Raw genomic sequence first — 20,601 nt, 5'->3', positions numbered from 1 at the left:
GTCTGGAGAACTTGGACTCTTCGGGTTTCGGTCGTCGTCGTCTTCTTCCGCACTTCCTGACCAAAATATGAACTACGTCAGAGTCACGTGGTGCGGCATCCCTCTGACGTCACTGGTAAACAGGCTCCGCCTCCCCCCAGCGCAAAAACAAAAAACAAAAACGTGAATGAATAGAGTAATAAATAAAACACGGGCGCAATAAATTGCGTTTGATGGCACGAACTTTTCCCACCAGAAGCGGTTCAAAGTGACCAGTTGCGAGTGGATGTGGGAGCTTGGCGGCCCGGTGGGCGGAGAAGGCGGGTGATTGATCATTAGACTTCCAGCGTGGATCGCGGCGGGGAGAGAGGATGACTCACACCGTCTGATGTGATGCTCACCTCGCAACACCTCGGCAGTGCGGTGGCACGCCGGCAGTCCAGCCTGGCACGTCGATGAGCTCCACTAATACAAACTTTAGCAAACACTTGCGATGTGCACGGAAGACAGCAATATCCAGGGTTTGTTGTAAAGTTGAGTGGCCGACACTTGGTAGTTCCTCGGAGACCGAGCGTCGTGATTTACCGTAAATTTCGTGCCGCCTGATTACCATGGAAACAGTGCTCCAGTGGTGTTGAGAGAAAACTGTCCGTGGAACTTCAGCATCAATCTCATCTCACCAAGAGGGGTTGAATAAACCTGTTGGGTATCGTTTCTGCATTTTGTTGCTGCTCTGCCTCTGCTATGGCCACACATCAGGTGAGTTCCTCTCATGTAAAGGTGTTTTTTCTGCTTCCCGTAGACAGGAACATTGGTGACAGCATGCTGGGAAGAGAGGGCATAAATGCAGGAGTCAAATAAATGGAGAGAGGAGTCAACTGGGGCACATTTTGGTCACAAGGTTGTAATGGGAAAGATGTCAATACCCACTGGTAAACAGCACAGATAAACAAGCCAATGGGTTTTATAATTTATAGGCACTTATTCTCAAATCTGAGGTTGGACGATGGTCTTAATAGTTTTGGGCTGCAGGAATAACATACTATGTTACATAGTATAGTAGGATCAAGGGTGAAAAGTCCCTCAGATCCGTTGGTTATCATGTGGATCCCTATTCTGCGGGAGGCCAGGCGTGTCCCCACTTGTTCAGGTGGCGTTTTCACCCGCAGTTCCAGCCACGCACAACAGGCGGCGCCGTTCGACCTCATCCACTAGGGCTTTTTTTCACAGTAACATGTAACATTTATCAACCTTGCTGGGATTTTTGTTTTGTCTGTCATTTTTCTTATGCTAAACATGGTGCACTTTTGTGTCGTTCGTGCACAAAAGGGAAAAGATCCAGGCGTGAGGCTTCATTCAAGGACTGCATGACTCATATAGTCTTATCTATAAAGAAGCCAAGTGGTAGGAGAGCGATCCTGCTGCAGGACCGAGCTGATGTAACCCCTGGGATTCACTCGGGGCTTCTGTGGGCCACGATTCCCCCTGACCCTCCTCGGCTTTGCCCTCGCATTTGAACTGTCCCCGGACACCAACTCAGACTGAAATGAAGTGCCTGGTTCACATAACAGCACCTCGCAGTTGTTTCGACATTACGCAAACCTTTTTAATCCATTAAAAAATAATCGTATATATCTATTTATGTGTGTATATTTTTCATTTAATGAAACCCACCCCATATCTTCAGATTTCATCTGTTAAACCTAACAAAAATAAACCAAAACTAATATTTTAAAAGAAAATTACAAATTAAATGTTGTTAAATTTAGACCCATGTTAATAAAAACCCTTTATTTATACCTACTCTACTGTGAGGTGCACCATATTGTATTTAAATTCTGGCAGATTTCCACCATAGAAAATTTGTCTTTTAAGGGAATTAATGCCTTTCAAATCCTGATGGTTAATAATTTGACATGATTTGTATTTGTAATTTTATTTCTATTCATATTCTGCACTCTGGTCTGGCCTGTCTACTGTATGACTGTACAGATCAAACTCATTTTCACTTCTATGCGAGAGAGAACAAAGGACAAAAAAAGAACAGACAAGTCCAGCCAGTCTCACACTGACTGTCCTTGGAGCTGACAGCCAGCCAATGACTAACACGCCACAGCTTTATCATGGAGGAATTTCAACATGGCGACTACTGACTGTTTCTCTTCTGTGACCACCATGTAAAACTGGCGGTGTCCTTTACAGTAAAAATGGAAAGTATATGAATCACCGTGCAGGAAATCCACAATGCAGCGTAGGAGGAATTGTAAAGCAGCCACAGGCTTTTGAGTTTATTTGCCAACCTGCATCTTATGGACTGCCGGATTTGGTACAGAACACTGTGTGGAAAGAGAGGATGTGTAAGAATAGATTTATATTAACGTTCCTGATAAGTTCAAACATTTTCAAATTAAAAATATAAGGGCAGAGAACGTCAAACACTGCTGCCACCTAGTGGTTGTTTCTTTTGTCAGAATGAACGAGAGAGAAAACATCTGACTGAAGTGCATTTCCCCATGTTTATTGAATGTATTTTTCATTTTGAAACGGTTCCCTTGTGTTTACAGGCCTGAATTCTAAAGAGTAGGAAAACAGGTTAAACATTTCATGAGTGATGAAAAGAAAACTGTCTCTGTCAAAAGAACTCTGGCCAATTTTTGTCAATCTGTTCTGCAGAAAAGAAGCATGGATCCTCCGCTGAAGAGGTTTCAGAACCTGACCCATGAACAAGTCCAAGCACTGGACAAAGTCCTGACCGAGGTGATCCCCATCCACGGCCGAGGGAATTTTCCCACGCTGCAGGTGAGAGCCAAAGACATCATCCGGGTGGTGAAGGACCGTCTGGTGGAGAGAAACATTCAGGTGAAAGACGTACGACTGAACGGTGCGACTGCCAGTCATGTCCTGCTGAGGGACAACGGCCTGGGCTACAGAGATCTAGACATCATTTTCGGAGTGGAGTTACTCAGACAGGAGGACCTCCAGGTGATAAAGGAGGTGGTCCTGGGCAGCCTGCGAGACCTCCTACCATATGGCGTGAACAGAAGGAAGATCACCTGCCTGACGATGAAGGAGGCCTACGTGCAAAAGATGGTGAAGGTTTTCAACGAGAACGACAGATGGAGCCTGATCTCGCTCTCCAACAACCGAGCTAAAACGGTGGGTCTCCGCTTCGTCGGCTCCCTCCGCAGGCAGTTTGAATTCAGCGTGGATTCCTTCCAGATAATATTAAACCGCATGCTGGAGTCTTACTGGGAGGCTGAGCGAAGACAATGCAGGAAGGCTCCGAGCGCCGTCAGCTCGACTAAAACTGAGTTCCAGGATGAGCCGAAGGAGGGAGAACAATCAAGCGTTGTTCAGGGGGGGGAAGCAAGTGGGGAGAAGGACTCAGCCATGGCAACCTGTCAAGATCAGCCACAGGAGAAAGAGCTTCCTCCAGCAGAAGCAGAAGGCGTTGAGGGAAACCAGGAAGCAGCCACGGCAAAGAGTGACATCACCCAGCAGGAGGAGGAAGCGGACGCCATCGAGGACGTTTCCTCAGAAGAGGACATCGCGTTTGAGCTGTGTGAGGAAAACGTCAGTGAGAAAGACGGGGATTATTCCTCCGTTTCACCCACTAAAACGCTCGTCGCCGACGCCCCCCTGACCTCGCCGCCATGTTCAAAGCAGCTTAGTGAAGATTCTGCTGCAGCAAATGCTTCCGAGGCAGCGTCAGCGCACACGGACCAGTCGGCCGCACAGGACACCGAGCGCCCCGAGGAACCGGCTCAGTTCAACGTGAGCTCTGTCCTCCGCAGGGCCGAGGACTCCTCGTGCCCTCAAGACTCGCAGCTGGAATTTTCCTTCCCTCCTCCAGCTAAGAAGACGTGCAGCACGTCGCAAGACATCGTCCCGGATTATTGCCCCTTGCCCAAATTACAGCGAAAAATGTCTCGGAAGATGCTCAGCAAGCCAGAAAAGTGGTCTCTGCTCACGGATTTGTCGGATCTCACCACGCAGATGTTCCCGCCCATAGAAACTCCCAAACCGCTCCAGGCAAACTGTCCTTCGCAGGACCGCGGTCAGGTCCACAGTCCAGATGTTCCACAGACAGAGGCCGCAGACGTCCCGACCGCTCCTCCCCGCACCCCAGCCGGCACGTCTCACTTTGAGCTTCCTGCGACCGAACCCGCCGAACAAAGTGTCAAGCCCAAACATTCAAAGAAGCCTCCAGATTCAGCCAATCAGCGCAGCCCTCCCGACACCGGTGCTCCACCGCAGCCTCACAGCAGCTATCAAACACCCAGACTGGAAGACAGCATCCCGCAAAGCTCCTGGACCGAGGGGGCGCCGGAGCCCGGCATCCTCGTGGAGGCAGAGTGCATGTACGGGGACTTCGGACAGGCCATGGACCACCTTCGCCAACGCCTCATCGCCACCCACAGCCCGGAGGAGATCCGGGGCGGCGGCCTGTTGAAATACAGCGACCTCTTGGTGAGGAACTTCCGACCAGCCAGCGAGACGGAGATCAAGTCGCTGGAGCGGTACATGTGCTCCCGCTTCTTCATCGACTTCCCCGACGTGAGCGAGCAGCAGAGGAAGATCGAGGCCTACCTGCAGTGCCACTTCATTGGAAACGAGGAGGCCAGCAAGTACGACTACCTGATGACCCTGCGGCGTGTGATCGATGAAAGCACGGTGTGCCTGATGGGACACGAGAGGAGGCAGACCCTCAATATGATCACCGTCCTGGCTCTGAGGGTACTGGGAGAACAGAACGCCATCCCCAACACGGCCAACGTGACCTGTTTCTACCAGCCGGCTCCGTACGTGTCGGAGCCTATTTACAGCAGCTACTTCGTCACCCAGGCCCAGCCCCCGCTGGTCTACCACCCCTACCCTTTACACGTTCACATGCAGACTGGCCTCGTGTAGCCACGGTCACGTGCCCGGCGGGGGGCCGCTTCGAGCATGGCGCGCTGCGAGCACATGCACAAATGGAGGTTTTAGCAACAAGCAACCACGGGCGCATGTTGTGCAACGCTTTGAAATTCCCCAGCTTGCGACATGAAAGATGAGGGGCCAGAGTGGAGGCAAAGGCTTCCAGAGAGGACTAAACGTTGAGGAGCCTTGCGGTGGTTCCAGATCCGATTTTTAAGAACATCGGGACAGTCACCCCGTCCGAGGAGGAGAACGTTACACTGTGATCATCGACAGCTCCTCTAGCGTGTGAAACATCATCGGTGTCAGCCTTGAACAACGATCGATTGGACGCCGCCTCGGAGGAGGTTCATAATAGTCGTAACCGTGTTGTCAATCTGGTGTGTGGAGTAAAATTCAGCCTGAATCTGTGTGTTCACTGAGGCCGTACTGTACATTATACAAGAGTTACTGTGGTGTCTTCACTAGAGTTTTAATAGAACTATGACATCAGTTTCATGATTGAACCTCAGGGCTGTTTGCATCGGGTTAGGGTCAGTAAAGGTCAGGGGTCACAGAGGCTTAAAAAAAGTAAGGCAAAGTAGTGATCTATAGCTGTGTTGAATATACAAAACAAAGAAAATCCTTTACTTATTAACACGTGTAAAAAAAAAAAGAAAAGCTGAGGCTGGAGAGCGCATGCAGGGGTCTGTGTAGCGGGCTGTGCTGTGTATCCCCTGGTGTCGTAGTGGACCTCGTGAACTTGAGTTGCGTTGGGGTTGAGCCTGCTGCTGTGAGTGAAATTTAAATGTAACTGCGCTTTTCAATTATTAAAACGGTGCAGGAGCGCTTGTTGCACTCTGTCCCCGTGTTGGCTCATTGTGTGTGTTGCTGCAGTACCTGTACTTACTTAAACAATGAATTAAAAGCATAAATAAGGCGGTTAAAGCACAGGACAGGACGCCGAATTTGAGGTTGAAGCACAATGTAAATGCACGGGGCTGAATGAAGGAAACCTGTTTCTGATTTGACTGTGAACTTTTAATTGGACGGCGTTAATGAAGGAGCTTTTTCAGCAGTAGAGACATTAATCTTAGTATTCCTGTGATGACGTCTGTGATCAGATTGTTGTGTTATTGTGGTAATAAATTCAACACGAGCATTTGTTGTGTGGAGTTTGCTTTTTCACAGGATTACACTTTTTATTGCTTTAGCCTTAATGACAGAGGTCATTTGAGTTGCCCCCTGTGAGCATTTCCCTGCTAGCATTTAAATCAAAGGCTGATATTTGCACATTAAGCGCTCCATTCATTACAGCCCCTGACTTTATAGGCCTCTGCCCTCCAGCTGGTTTCATTATCTGAACCAATATCCCATAAAAAGGTTTTTTTTAATAAACTAAGGGCACCTTGATGAGTCAAATGTTCTGGTAGCGGCAGTATGAGCCATTTTCAGTCAGTCTATAACATTGGAGCTTATACATTATTTCCATTGCTAGTATTTTTCTAATTTAAAAGTAAAGCAGTCACCCCCCTCCTCATACCAGTGTGCATTGTTCTTCATGCAGTGCACCATTATGCACAAATTCCCCTGATCCTCCAGCATTTCTGCAGTTTCTAGGTGTGGCAGAGCGCCGGTGCGTCACAGCCTCAACCTTATTTGTTCCGCCTCTGACTCACCCAAGCTTCCAGTTCATTCATGCCGCTACCGGCAGCTTTGCGACCGTCTATTGCAGCTGACAGGCTGTCCCACCATTCTCCAACTGGTGATTCTTTGTCTCGGAGGATATTTTTGTGATCATAAGGATGTTGGGGGATGACTCACGGTGATGGGGAAGGACTGCTGAAGCAGGAGCTGTTACAGACAGAAGCCATCCAATCAGAACCGCTCTGCACAGTAAAAAGACTTATGCAAATCCACTGTTTTTATTTAAAAAAAGAAAAATCACATTCAAAACATCATGTATAAAAGACACACATATTCCATCTACAGTAGAATGTTATTGTTGTATTTGTCATGACTCCAAGTCATGACAAAGATATCTACAATATTAAAAATAAGATTGCAAAATGACCCAGACTAGTCGCACTTAATGCTGCGGTCGTGTACAGCACCATCTATAGTGATCTGTATGGTTGTTGTTTTAAACTTCAGGTACCCACAGCGATCCCCACGGTATATAAAAAAAAATTAAAAAAATTAAAAAATACAAAAAAAAACGAGACAAGACGCATCTCATCCGCGACCGAGTGGAGCGATGGTCCGGATCAGAACGCCTGCTGATGGAATATGAACAGCAACTGCCCTGCTCTCTCCTGCCTGACGGGTGTTCAACGCTGATGATTGAATCCCTTGGAATCAATTCCAGCAGATCTGAAACACGTGGCGACAAAGTGAAATTATGTTCTAAAACCTTCCAATCGACGCCTTCACAGGAGGCAACAAAAAGGCACAACTGGACAATGAAGGGACGATCAAAGGTTGCCAGCTGAGCTTGAGAGCGCCAGTGTTCGCGTCGCCACACATCGACCACATAAGTGTCCTAGCACAGTAAAAACATCCCACAAATAAACAACTATGGAGCAGTTTGTTATTTCTCTTCCCTAATACCTTTATTACTCAGCTGCCATGTGTAGGTAAATGTGCAAATATTTAATTTTCCTCATCACTAAAAACAGATGAAAAAGCTCATGTAATCCAAACTATGATACAATGGAAAAATAAATAGATCTCTGATGAGGGCCCTGGTACACGTGTTGTGAGGAGAACCATGAATGGATGCAGGTCTGACTCCCTATCCGGAGCAACTGTACAATATACAAAGAGGGTGCAGTGGCATTTCTACCCAAAAGGAAAAAAAAAAGTCAATTTTAACCATGAAAATTATAAACAATTCAACCAAATATTAGAATACACCACCAAAAAGGGGAGAAAAAAACATTCAGAAGCTACAGACATCAAGTTGTTTGCAGGAGCTGAGATAATATAGTACAAAAAAAGTTCTCTTCTGACTCCAGATTGATGATATGAGCTGACAAAATAAGGCTTGTAGTCATGAGGAAGTACCAAAAAAAGGTGTTACGCGATGGTCGTGACCGGAGGAGTCACCATAGGAGAAACCAAAGCTACTCTTGGAGAAAAAATAAGAAAAATCAAGAGGAAAAAATGAAATATATGAGCACCATTTTGGCATCTCTGCATCCTTCTTTGGTGAGCAGGAGTGGGCTAAGTTGCTGGAAGGATGAGGAGTAGAGAGGAGGAGTATAGTGTTTATTCCTGGACTTTAAGGAGAAGAGCGCCGTGATGCGGCTCCTCCTGTGAGCTGTAAGGCCGAGGTGAGTTAGCCCAGTTGCAGAGGATCTGTGCTACGTTGACCAGGAGAGGAGGCTCCGTGGCAACAGGGACCAGCGCTCAGGCATAAGCAGTCAAATAGATCTATATATATTCACTGTATATATTATTTACACACTTGTACAAAAAGAAAAAAAAAAAATCCCTGAAGTATGAAGTGTGAATGTTTATTTTATTGAGGTCTGCCTCGTCAGTGACCCCAGCCCATCAGGTGGCTCACGCGGGCTTTCTCAGTCATGCGGCGTACCCGCCCCGAGCGCGACCTGCCCAGGTTGAGGGGGTCTTCCTTTGACCCCTGCGCATCGTCGTCCAAGTCGTCCGCATACTGAACTGTCCTTCGTCCCTGGTTACGCGTGTTGACTCGTTGAGGTTTGCGATGGCTGCCTCTGGAGGGTGCTGCTCCAGCCACTGACTGCACCCTGTCCTCTTCCTCCTCCTCCTCCTCTTCCTCCTCCTCAGGCTCTTCCTCCTCCTCCTCCTCTTCTTCTTCTTCCTCCTCCTCCTCCTCCCCATGCTTACATAAAGCATCCCCTGGTTGCTGTTCCTCCTCCTCGTCCTCTTCATCCTCCTCCCCATCCTCGTCATCTTCATCCTCCTCCTCCTCATCCTCCTCGTCTTCTTCCTCCTCTTGCACTGGCAGCTGCACTCGAGCCCTTTTCGGCGCCTGTGTCACGTGCTCTTCTCCTTTATGCCTCCGTTTCGCCGAGGCCTTGCCCTTAGCGGAGAGGTGCACTGACAGGCGGGGGGCTTTGCTGTAGTCGTGGTCGCCTCCTTCCGTGTACTTTTCCATTTCAGAGTCTGACGTGTTCTCGCTCTCAGAAGATGAAGAGGAAGAGGAGGATGACGAGGTGGACGAGGACTCTGATGACGAGCTGTTAGAGCCAGACTCCTCCTCTTCCTCATCCTCGTCCTCATCATTGCCGTCGTTAGCTAACAGCAGTCTTTGCTGACTGGGCTGCTGTCTAAACCCGTTACGCTGCTTCCCTGAGAGAAAACACAAATTGATGCAGGTTCAAAGAGTAATTAACCAAGAAACAATCCCATAAACATAATATATATACAATATGTGCACGTGTATTAAATGAATATAAAGGTTTCGACGGTTCGAAGTGAATACGGAACAAAACGGATGAAACACAATGAATGCACATCGAAAGCAGACCTGTGCTACGCTAATGCCGCTAAGATGGCTGAGCCAACTCCAATTGTTCACTCAGTAAATTTAGATTTATGTCTACACGTGCACTACTCCAACAATCCTGCCTGTGATTGGCTGGAATGTGGTTTGTTCCATTTTGGTGCCACGCCTCCCCTGTAGTGTTTTTTGGACATTTAAAACCCCCTTCATCATAGACGAACCCCTTCGCAGAGCTAGTAGTTTATCGAGCGGGCACTTTATTTCTGATATTACGTGTGAGACGGCTGATACCTGACTTCACTGAAGATGCTTGGCCGTGAGCCCCCCAGACAGGCCCCTCACTTCTGCTCTCGCTGCTTGTCGCTGAACTTGGAGAAGATGGCTGGACATCCTCTTCCTCTGTTGCGCTGCTTCTTCTCTGAGCTGAACAAAGCAACCGTGGACAGGTTTCAAGGTTTTAATTACCCCCCCAGCACTTCACAGCAACATCCTGCACAGCACAGGGAGCTACAGACGCACTCGACGGTCCTCCGGTCTTACCCTGATTTGACCTTCGAGGGCGGTTTTTTGTGGAGGTCTGGATTTTTCTTTGCTTTGACGCAGTCCCTGACTTGTGCTTCCCTTTAGGGCTGGAGAGGGAAAAAAGACGGCAACTTTACATAAAGCAACTGCGAGCGACCTTCACCGAGTTCAGTTTAAAGGCCTGGGTTCACTCTGCTGGACAACAACGACAACTCTCTTATCTAGAGTGAAAAGGTAAAGAAGTTCATGCTTAATGCTGCACATGTGCAATATTTATACAAGCTTCAGGCAGCAGTCCCTGAAATGAAAATCGCTATTTTTTTGAGTGTGGGTGTTGTGAATAAGGCACCTGGGGGATCGACTAACGGGCGGCGAGCTGCCTCCATTTTGTAATCTGTCCCTGTAGCTGAGTCTCTGAAGAGTCCGCCGCTCGTTCTGAATGGCCGATTTATAGTCCGAGATGATGGAGATGATGTTTTTTTCAAAGAAGGCTGACAAGCTGAGGGTCATGGCATAGATCTGGCCATGGAGAGAAAGAGAAGAGATATAGTGAGACATAGTGCCAACAATATTTAACACCATTGTTTGACAAGCAGTGCCGGTTCTGACCTGGGACTTCTTGTTAGGTGTGTATGCCTTAGAGTTGCTGAAAATGAGGCGAATGTCTTTGGCAAACTCCATTGGGTTTTCATAATTGCTTTCATACAGAGTCTCTGACACTGTGCCCAGATCCATGGGTGTGTCAATGATGTCCCTGTAGTCCTGAAAAAGTCAAAATAAAAATGTTCAAACCCCTTTTTAAGTGAGGCCTTGATTCCTAAAGTTTAAAATTAGGTTGGTTCTAGGCTGTTTTACTGGATATTCGAAGAGATCCACTGGCTGCCTGAATGGCTGCGAGTCTGAGGAGGCGGTCATTCGACGCAGCAGCTCTCGGCACCGGCCTCGCCATGCCTTCACTTCCAAAACCATGCCGCGCTTGGAATTCTGATTAGCTGCCTGTCAGGAGAAAAGTTAAGCCCATCAAAATAATTTCTGAAGATGATGAAGTCTAAGGACGATTGCAGGACTTTGCTGGAGTGTGTTCCCCCTTACCCTGTGTCCTGTAGACGTTCCCGGGGTGTCAGAGTCAACATCCAAATCACCCTGTGGAGGAATAAAAATGGATATTTGAGGACCACTCCCAAGATAAACAGGCAGCAGTAAGTGTTAAAGCCTCACCTTGGCTTCTTCCCCACTGCTGATATCACACTTTAGTTTGTGATACAGGTCCAAGATGTCTGTGCAGCTCTGGTCCCTGAAGCCAATGAAGCACAAGCTGTACATTAAGCACTGGCTGGAAGGTATAGAGGGAGGCTGCAACCAACATGCTTGGAATCTCACCCTATGTAATGTAGGAGAACATCCGTCACCACTTTAGCAGTTGCTACAATTGGGCTCTGGGGTTCGTTGAAAGTGCGTGCGTTGTGTTCGATGTAGCGCACCTCCCACATTAACGCAGAGATCCGTCTGTAGTAGAGCAGAACACCTGTGCGTCAAGCTCAAACATCAAAATATATGAAAGCGGGGACGTTAACTTATGATTTAAATGTGTGTTGGACTGAAGTGTGAGTGGCGCCACCTATAGAAGCGGTTCTCCAGCCGTTTGCGGATGGTGCTGAGGTCAGTGGGGTATGCCACCACAGTGCAGTACAGAGGGTAGTCCTGCAGGTTGACTGGTGATGCAAATGCCTTGGCCACCTCTGTAGGCAGACAGCAGGTCAGACCTCCCCATCAAAGCAGACGACCATCACTGCTGTGCCAGCTTACCCAGTGTAAAGAGCTGGTCGATGCCGTAGATGACCCTCTCACATTCCTCGTCTCTGGTGTGTGCCCCCCATTCTCCTTCCTGAGGCCTGTAAAGAAGAGCCTTCATCTCTTCCTCTGCAACCTCCACACCATCACCGACCTGTTCGGGCAATGCGGCTGACGGAGCGGCAGAAATATGAATTTTAATTTAATCAGCACTCACAACATCATCCAATGTTACATGTAAGGCAACTATATGCTGTACATAGTATATGCAAACAACCTACGTAGAAAAAAGCAGAAATCCTCCATCACTTCAATTATTCATGCAGTACTGACCTTCCTCAGGAATAGGCTCCATGTCCCAGGGACTCATTTTCTCACACTCACTATTATCCCACCTGGTGAAATAAAGCAGATCCAGTACTGCATATTGGAATATAAATATTTCATGGACAGTAATGCAGCCACTGCAGGGAAGCAGACGTACTTCACTGCAAAACACTGGAACAGGCTGTCTGGATACTCTAGCTGCAAAGGTTCCTGGTCCTCCACCAGGCCGAACCACCATGCGTCATCAATGATGCTGCGGAACCGCATGCCTTGAAGGAAGAAAAGAGGAGACTGAAGCATAGAGGATAGCACGCGGCTATGAACACAGCACACCATCTAAAGACCAACCTGGCTGCCAGTTGTGCTCTTTAGCTTCATTGTAAAACTGCTGCAGCACCAGAAAATCAATGACATCTGGCATGTCGTGATACCTTTGACAAAAAAAAAAATACAGCCATAAAACTGAGTTGATCGCTGTTATAAACGGGCATCGCGAAGATACGCACTTTAATGAGAAAGACTCATTAGTCATCTTCCCTGAGACTGGATCCAAGAAAGCCAGTTTTAGGCAGCACAGTGTCGGTGGTCCAACCTCATATTTTATTCCAACCACCTTCACAGATTCTTGGTCCTACAAATCCATAAGAAAACAGCTCTGAATGTAACGGCGCTGAAATGATTTCACAAACGAGCTAGTAAATATAGAAAAGACAAACTATAACGTCTTCAGAGTATCAATACTTTCTTTGGCTGTCCATCCTCTAATCATCGTACATTAATATTTAATGTGATCTAACTAAAAATTAGTTAATTTCTGCTTACATTCATTTTCCTGTTGTCATATACTGATATCAAGTCTTCTGATGTTAAACAGGAAAGGGAGGAATAAGGATTTCATCACGGACAACGTGCATGTCGTGGAACCCAGAAAGACTTACCCTGAGGTTGAGTCTGTTCCAGGGTTGTTTCTGGGGGTTAATACTATAAGCTTTGGCCCTGCGGACAGCCCGGACATAAGCCTGATGCCCTTGTTTAAAATAGATGAGCTGGAGTGCAGGACGAGAAAAGCAAAATTAAAATGAATGTCAAGCTAACTGATTGAAATGTTTGCACGTGAACAACCCAACTTACCTCATCGCCCATTTGTGGAACGAATGGGGAACGGCGTGGAACCGTTTCCATTATCCAGGACGGGGGAAGCCATTCCTCTGGATTAAGCCCACCCAGAGAGGAAGTTGGTTTCTAAAAGCATACAGTCTATTGATCAGGCAACCCTCAATAACACACGACACAACTTAAGCGGCTGTTCACGTCAGCTCACCTGTTTGGTCTCTTTGGGCTTTTTCTTCTTCTCTTCATTCTTCTTGGCCTCCTTAGCCTTGTCATCACCTTCTTCCTCCTCAGAGCTGCTGTAGCCTTGAGGCTGTGAAGGCCTCCTGGTTGACCTTTTTGGCGGTTGGAGGTTGATCCCAGCGTCGGCTGTCCAATCAGAATAATCGCTGGATGAGTCACTAAAGATAGAAAAGGTCATCAGCTATGGGACCGGGAGAATACGTCAAGGTAAAAAACAGTCAAAAACATTTACCTGGAGCTACTTTCACTCTGCCACTGAGCCTCTCCATCAGAAGAGGCCTCACTTTGCTCCGCCTGTTCATCTGCCTATCAACAAATAACAACATAAATACAAAATTGCATTTTACTATGAAACGACATGCGTTTTAAATACATAATCCAGAAAACTCTGCAGGCAGTGTTTGAGTTTCTCATGTAGAATGCCTGATCACACCTCTCCATCACTGTCTGAGTCCACGTGTCTCTCGGAGTTGCGGCGGTTCCGTGAATTTCGACTTCTGGTTCCAGGGCGCCGGACTTGGGCTGAGCGGGTCTGATAGGCATGATGCTGCCGTTTTGTCTTGGTGGGTCGTAGGGCACGTAGGCGTGTGGTAAGTGGTTCGCTCTGTAAAGTGGAGGGAGGGAAACGTAAACAGTGTGCATAAATGGGAACAAATAGCATTCAGGATTGTAATCTGAAGTGGAAAATATCAGACCTTGGGTGTGCAGGTCACTGGTTTCTTCTTCCTCTCTGCGTTGTACAGAGAACATTCCATGTCGCCTTTGGCTCTTCTGCACTCCTCTGAAACTCTAATAAATGATTCCCATCAGAAGGTTACACAAGTCAGCCAGCTTTTCAGTACAAATGCACCTGATGGAACCTCACCTGTATACTCCATGTGGCACTTCATTGACCATGACTCTGCGGCTCCAGGCCAGCAGGTCCCGCTCTGTGGCTACTTGACTGTGCAGAGCATTATTCTGCATCTGCCACAAACCATCCACCTGCCCACTTCTGTGGGGCGCAGCAGGCGAAGACGAGGCCACCGCCACCTCCTCTGCAGCTGCTTCTTCACCTAAAAAAAAAAAGGTTGGGTTTGGCAGCATAAATATTGATAATATATAGTAATATACAGTATAATAATATATAGAAATCCACACCCATACCCGTAATTTTCCTTAAACTTTACAATTCTCAGGCCAAATTTTAGTGGAAAGGAAAACCTACCCTCTGCCTCATCAGCCTGCTGTGCTTCATTGTGACGCTCATCCTGCTCGTTCTGCAACTGTCTGATGAGGTTGTCCAATAAGCTCTCTCTGTTTTCAGCTGTCTGCTGGCCAAGTACCTGCTCAACTAGCTCTCCGTCACCTAAGCAACAAAAACGCAGATGTGGGTTCAAAATCTGCCAGCCACGTGTACCTTTGAATTGTGCAACCATTCCGGATGATTGGAGGAAGAAAGGAGTGTGATTTACTGTTAACCATGTATCCTAGTTGAGGCACCAGCTGGTCCTCCTTGCAGTTCTCTCTTCCTGGTACAAGGCGCTGAAAGTGAGGTGGGTGAGGATTCCCATCCACATCAACAAGGAAGGGTGGAGGCATGAGATGTGGGGCCTGTTGTGTTTGCTCATCCAGCACATAGTTGTTGGAGTCACGGATAAGAGGGCGGTAGTCCGTATGGAAGAACATTTGGTCAGGAATCTGGAGGATATAAAGGAGATGTATTGAAAATCCAGGTCAGGTATGTGTTGATTAGAACATGCATTGTTTTTTATACCCAATACAAGATATAAAAAATAAGCTTTACTACAGTAAATCTTTAATCAGTGTTAGAAATCTGTATGTAAACTAGTAGCTGGAAACACAAGAACGTGTCACAAGTAGATATCAGTGCCCTGCGGGATTGAAAGGTTAATTTTTGTCACATTTATTCACCTTTTCGTATGGTTTGCTGCAGCCAAAGCCAAAGATGAGCAGATGGCCATGTGAGTCGGTACAAGCAAAATGCTGCCCGTCAGCTGAAAACTTGCAGTCAAAAATAGCACCATGGCCTTGACCTTCAATCTGGAGAAAATGACAGCACAAATTTCAGAATTAGGGTGAGCAACAGCATTTGACTGGCACTTATCAAGATTGTGGTTGGCATTCTGTTACCATATTGAAGAAGTTGCGAATCTTTGCTCCTTTAGTCAGGTCCCACATGTAAATGTTGCCATCGTGGCCAGCAGATAATATGATGCGGGAGTCAAATGGGTGGGCTTCCATAACAAACACCTCATCATCGTGACCCTTGAAGAGTACAAGCGTTTCACTTTGGATGATCAGATTTATTTTCATCTTGAATTAGTTTAACGGGACAAACGCTTTGGCCACTTACAGATAACACATGCAGCAGCTGCCCAGTGGTTGAGCGCCACACTTTGAGCAGGTAATTTGACACTGCGGTAATGACAGTGGAATCGGCGCGGTCCCAAGCTACCATAGTCACCACCAGTTTGGTTTTATCATCACTGTTGGCAACGGTATTCCTGGGGGAAAAATAAAACCCCAAAACATGCCATTAGACATTAAACATAACCAATTGATAGCCAGAATGAGACTATCGTGTCCTCTTGTCCTCACCCAGGGAGTTTGGCAGCCATATCTAATGAGATGCCCTTCCACTCCTGCTGCTGGTAGCACCAGATCCTCACTGTGCCGTCACGACTGCCACTCACAAACCTTAGGCTAATGATGGACACATGATTATTGGGGAAAGGTATGAAAACTGCACATTAGCAAGAAGTTCCTCCATATTTGTGCAGATAAGGCTCGATTAAAAGAAGAAAAAAACCCACTCACCTGTCACTGTTATTGCTAAACTGCACAACCACAACTTTATCCTGAAAGCAAAAACAGAAGACACACATTACATTACACTTCTCCACTATATTTAATGTGGTTTGTATTTATTGTCTTTGCCTCTCTGGGTTGAAGCCAATACAGTAGTTGCATCCCAATTCTTCTTACCGTATGAGCATCCATCTCAGCAACCTTCATTGGAGTTTCAGCACCGAGGTAGTAGACCCTGATCATGTGATCAGTGCTGCCAGTAGCCATGAACATCCCACCTATAAACGGCAAACACAGCTGAGATGCAAGAGCAGGGGCTTGATTTTTCTGTTGAACTAATTAAGACAACAGGTTAAAGGCCTGTTAATCCCATAACAGTGTACCAGGTGCATCCATTGCACCCTGCATCAAGCGGAACTTCCGCAGGTTAAAACTGCATTTGGGTTTATGCTCAGAGCAAAAGTGCCAACACTAATAATGCACCTACCACTACTGAAAGACGACGTTGACACCTGAACTCCTGGCCGTGACCTTTCAACAAACTTCACTGGCTGATCGCTGGACAAACAAAATAACTCTTATTTTCCAAGAAAGGCATATATTTCGAAAGCTACGAGCAGTTAAGGTACAAACATAAAGGATGCGTTAAGCACTTACTCGAATTTCATGCTGACTGAGTGGAATTTCCAGAAACACACCATTCCATCTGCCCCGGTGGAGCCAAGGTACCTCGTAGTACCTTTAACAGCAGGACAAAACTACAGGGGTAGAGGGTGTTATTGAAACTAAGCTTATATTAAAGCCTTTAAACATGCATTTGCTGCATTCTGACCTGAATAGATGTGATGGAGGCAGCGTGGGCCTGCAGGACACTGATGGGTGCACAGGTCCGCAGGCACCACACTCTGATGGTTTTGTCACAACTCGCTGAAGCAATGAGAGTGTTCTCATAGTTGACAGCCATGTCACAGATTTCTGCTGAGTGGCCACGGAGTGTTGCCAAAAGGCGGCCGTCATCCGTGGCCCAGATTTTCACCAGGCAGTCATCAGAACCCTGCAAGCGTTTGGGAAAATTCATAATTTGGCAAATTCAGAACCAACTACGGTTGCTATTGTGCTCCAGTCACTCACTGTAAATATTCGTCGACCGGTGCGGTCAAAGACTACACAGTACACCGAAGAGAGGTGGCCAAGAATGCGTTTATGTATCTTCATGTGCTGGTAGGAAGATGATGGCAGAACCTGGCTAAAGCGGGCCGTGCCTGTAGCTCTCCGAGCACCCATGGTGGACACTTTGCATGAGGACACGAGGATAATTAGATCTTTACTTGGTTAGTTCAGGGAGTTTGAGTACTTTACAATAAAAATCTCCACGCACCAACGTTAGGAGGACCTCCATTGATGACCGGAGGTTCTGGTGGACGTCCGCGGTGAAGTGCAGCGACGGATGACCCACTGCACACTTTGTGGCTACAGCCTAAATCACAGACAACGTTAGCCAATATTGGAGAAATCAATCAATCGATTAATCAATCTGAAGATGGAAGGGGAAAATTTACTTTTGCTAGTGCGCAGCAGTGACTGTTTTCCCAACCCTAGAAGTGTTTGGACTCCAGGAACACTAGGTGGGACCTCCTTTTCTATGAGCGGACCGATTCGCTGGCAAACACGGAGCAAATAGTCTGCAGGAATGTGCTCGTTCACGATCATCTACAGACAGCACAACGCTATTAAACACTCATACAAACAATACATGGATACCTTTAATTACCCAAAAATGGAGATCTTAAATACGCACATTTTAATTTCTATATTCACTACTGTTGATCCACGTTTGACACAGGATGAAGTCAAACTTTTGGTCATGGAACACAATCAATGTCTAAATTAGAACATCACGGAGGAGTGTAGTGGGAAATTTGACTATTATAATGGTTCTATTAACTAGAACATGTGGAAAAGCAATACATGAGTATGTGTGGAGACAGTTACAAGAAATAACCGGTTTTGATGCATCATATGTTCTTTCTTACAGTAACAAACAAAATAGACAACACAGCTCTATCAATAAACAACTAGACAGAATATTGCCACAAGTCCTGGGGGTATGCAACCTTTCCTTCTTGTTTTTTTACTCTATAGTTTTCGTTTTCCAGCGCCTATCAAAGTTGAAAGTGGCTTATGGAACTTATTGGAATGTTTTATAAAGAAATCATGTATTGGGATGGACAGATGAACAAAGAGGAGCAACACAGACGCTAACCGAAACAACTACACTTCCGTGTCGCTCGCAAACGCATCTGCGATTTAATTGGCTGACGCGTAAGAGTGACAGACGCGCTCAGCCAATCACTACCTTCCCTCGTCTTCGCCCCGCCCAATAGCCACACAATAGCAAATCCAGCACATACTGATAAAAATAGGCCTACTTAAATTGAAAATAAAATATGATAATCCGTTAGCGAAGACACGCCGTGTACATTTAATTCTGGGCGTATAATTAAGAAAAAAAAATACAAACGTTGACCAAAACATATTGATCGCTTAAGCACATATAATGAGAATCGCTTCATTAAAAAGTTAATTGTGACAGTTGACACTCACCCAATCTTGAAAGGTCCGTTTGTATTTCTGTCCGTCCCAAGTCCATCGTTCTGGTACCAGCTAAAATACCAAGAGAATGTGTGAAGAAATGGAAGAAAATCGCTACGTCCGCGTCGGCTTGTTATCGCGCTTCTTTCAATGTGACCGGCAGGAATGAGGGAAAAGTTACTTGATCTAGAGACGATGGGCAGTATTAGGGAACCCACACATGACAAAAACAGAGAAAGCTCCAGATACACCTACCTCGTACTCCTCCAGCTCCTCAATCAGAATCTAACAACAGACGGACACAGTTACCCCTAGCCGTTAGCATCAGCTACTTGCTCACACGGTTTACAATCAACATGCTTCGAGATCTTGCCTAGAGTCTGATATTACCTGTGCTGCTTTCTTACAAGGTCCCGACTGCAGAAACCTGGCAATAAGGTAATACAGTTCTGAAAAGAAGAGGAGGTTGTTAGCTTGGTACCAACTACAGTTAGTAACCCGAGCTAGGATTAGCTCTTTAACTTAGCATTATGCTAACTCTGCAATGTTATTTCTACAAAAATGCATGCTCGTAACTCACCGGCCTCGATTTGTGAACACTGTTCTCTTTCCATCACTTGACAAAACAAGCGACATGAGGAAAATGTAATGTTTTAGCTTGCTTGTTAGCCGCCGGCTAGCTAACAGAAGCTAGTTGTGTGTTGCTAAATCTGGCTAGTGAATGGCCTCCTGCCTGTAGTTGTGCCGCCGTACGTTCTGCTAGCGCCCTCCAGTGGACGGATACAGAAATGCACGTAATGTAGAAACGTTAATAAATGAAATAATTTGTCATTCACACATACATTGCACATTTGAGTACGTTGAAATAGTACCAGAGAACTATTATACGTATAATGGTATATAAGTAGAATCGTTTTTGAAATATACTTTTAGCAGGCATCTATTTCAAATACAAATATGCTAGTGAAAATGTAATATAATTATGGAGATGACACACAGTTTATAAAATAAAGACATGTCATGCAACTTACCAAAACTAAATTTTACATACTGTATTCCCACAATGAGTCCAGGAATGTCATTTACAAGTAGAGGCACATGTATCGCAGTACTTGCAAAACCTTTGACCTCACCCATTTGCTTAATAAAGATCCCATTTCCCCACAATTTCCTTTATCTGATGATCTAACTGCATATTCCCTGCCTAAACTTTTAACACTGAAGTAGATACTGAAGTTCCCCAGACCTCTCGATTCCCCCATTAAACCATGTGATGATTAACAAGGAATTCTAAACCTGGAGAAAGGGGGAACATTGAATAAATGCAACCTTACCTAATCTGACCCTGGCATAAATCGGCCTCTGTCCGCTTCACCGTCTCGGTGCCATAATAATTCTTACCACACGCTAACCCTGAATGACCCTCCAACTCAAGTGATCCCCCAAAAACAGGAGATGGGATTGTGAAAACACAGAAATAGCCAGCCTAATCAACACATCCGCCAGCTGCCAGAGGCGTGAAACTCCACCGTACGCAGTCACGGAGGTGGCAAACACTTGAATTCTGACAATTGACCTTCATCTTCACCTGGAAAATTAGCAGCGTTTTGTTGAAAGTAGGGGAAAAATTGTCCTTTCCGCTTGCGTTGCATGTGAGAATCGCCAATCGCCACATCGAGGACGCGTCTGTTTGTTCTTTTAAAGAGAAAATGGTTCCATCTCTGTTTCATGTGGCCCAACCTGAGCCACCACTCTGGAGGAGCCGTCGCAAGTGAACCCAAGGAAAACACGAACTACAAAGGGAGCATTTATTAGACGGGCTCAAAGAGGAGCCAAACCAA

At 46.3% G+C, this 20,601-nt stretch overlaps 3 protein-coding genes across 3 annotated transcripts in view; 2 read left to right on the top strand and 1 right to left on the bottom strand.

Moving 5' to 3' along the window:
* The first annotated feature begins 266 nt into the window (after window positions 1-266).
* Window positions 267-6,040, top strand: LOC101065765 (uncharacterized). Its single transcript, XM_029849029.1, has 2 exons — window positions 267-738; window positions 2,653-6,040. Exons 1-2 carry the CDS (start codon window positions 724-726, stop codon window positions 4,888-4,890), a joined length of 2,253 nt encoding a protein of 750 aa, XP_029704889.1. The 5' UTR covers window positions 267-723; the 3' UTR covers window positions 4,891-6,040.
* A 744-nt stretch (window positions 6,041-6,784) lies between these two features.
* Window positions 6,785-19,515, bottom strand: brwd3 (bromodomain and WD repeat domain containing 3). The gene is made up of 40 exons (XM_011611490.2): window positions 19,341-19,515; window positions 19,151-19,209; window positions 19,016-19,045; window positions 18,773-18,832; window positions 17,728-17,878; window positions 17,547-17,645; window positions 17,300-17,460; window positions 17,001-17,222; window positions 16,826-16,926; window positions 16,656-16,726; window positions 16,346-16,446; window positions 16,178-16,218; window positions 15,959-16,063; window positions 15,714-15,864; window positions 15,491-15,625; window positions 15,272-15,400; window positions 14,812-15,037; window positions 14,565-14,705; window positions 14,223-14,412; window positions 14,053-14,146; window positions 13,791-13,961; window positions 13,590-13,663; window positions 13,326-13,515; window positions 13,136-13,246; window positions 12,943-13,050; window positions 12,511-12,635; window positions 12,353-12,435; window positions 12,162-12,273; window positions 12,011-12,072; window positions 11,693-11,848; window positions 11,505-11,625; window positions 11,267-11,392; window positions 11,105-11,180; window positions 10,979-11,029; window positions 10,742-10,882; window positions 10,496-10,648; window positions 10,236-10,405; window positions 9,905-9,993; window positions 9,656-9,787; window positions 6,785-9,210 (listed from the first exon to the last, which is right to left on the bottom strand). Exons 1-40 carry the CDS (start codon window positions 19,372-19,374, stop codon window positions 8,417-8,419), a joined length of 5,346 nt encoding a protein of 1,781 aa, XP_011609792.2. The 5' UTR covers window positions 19,375-19,515; the 3' UTR covers window positions 6,785-8,416.
* The window catches only part of npas2 (neuronal PAS domain protein 2), a 32,289-nt gene continuing 30,552 nt past the window's right edge, over window positions 18,865-20,601 (top strand). Inside the window, exon 1 of the mRNA XM_029849023.1 lies at window positions 18,865-19,198. The gene's annotated coding sequence lies outside the window, so the exon portion shown is untranslated. The remainder of the gene's footprint in view (window positions 19,199-20,601) is intronic.

This window comes from Takifugu rubripes, chromosome 15 (genome assembly GCF_901000725.2).
Source record: "Takifugu rubripes chromosome 15, fTakRub1.2, whole genome shotgun sequence".
In the NCBI taxonomy this organism is placed as follows: Eukaryota; Metazoa; Chordata; class Actinopteri; order Tetraodontiformes; family Tetraodontidae; genus Takifugu; species Takifugu rubripes.
This window is presented reverse-complemented; position numbering and strand designations above follow the sequence as displayed.

Bases quoted from the DNA above. Each gene is read 5' to 3' on its own strand.
- brwd3 (XM_011611490.2), bottom strand. From the start codon at position 19,374: ATGGAAAGAGAACAGTGTTCACAAATCGAGGCCG. The intron at 19,046-19,150 runs GTAATATCAGAC...GTCTGTTGTTAG, and splicing joins CTTGTAAGAAAGCAGCACAG to ATTCTGATTGAGGAGCTGGA. The intron at 16,219-16,345 runs GTAAGAAGAATT...TTTTGCTTTCAG, and splicing joins CTGAGATGGATGCTCATACG to GATAAAGTTGTGGTTGTGCA.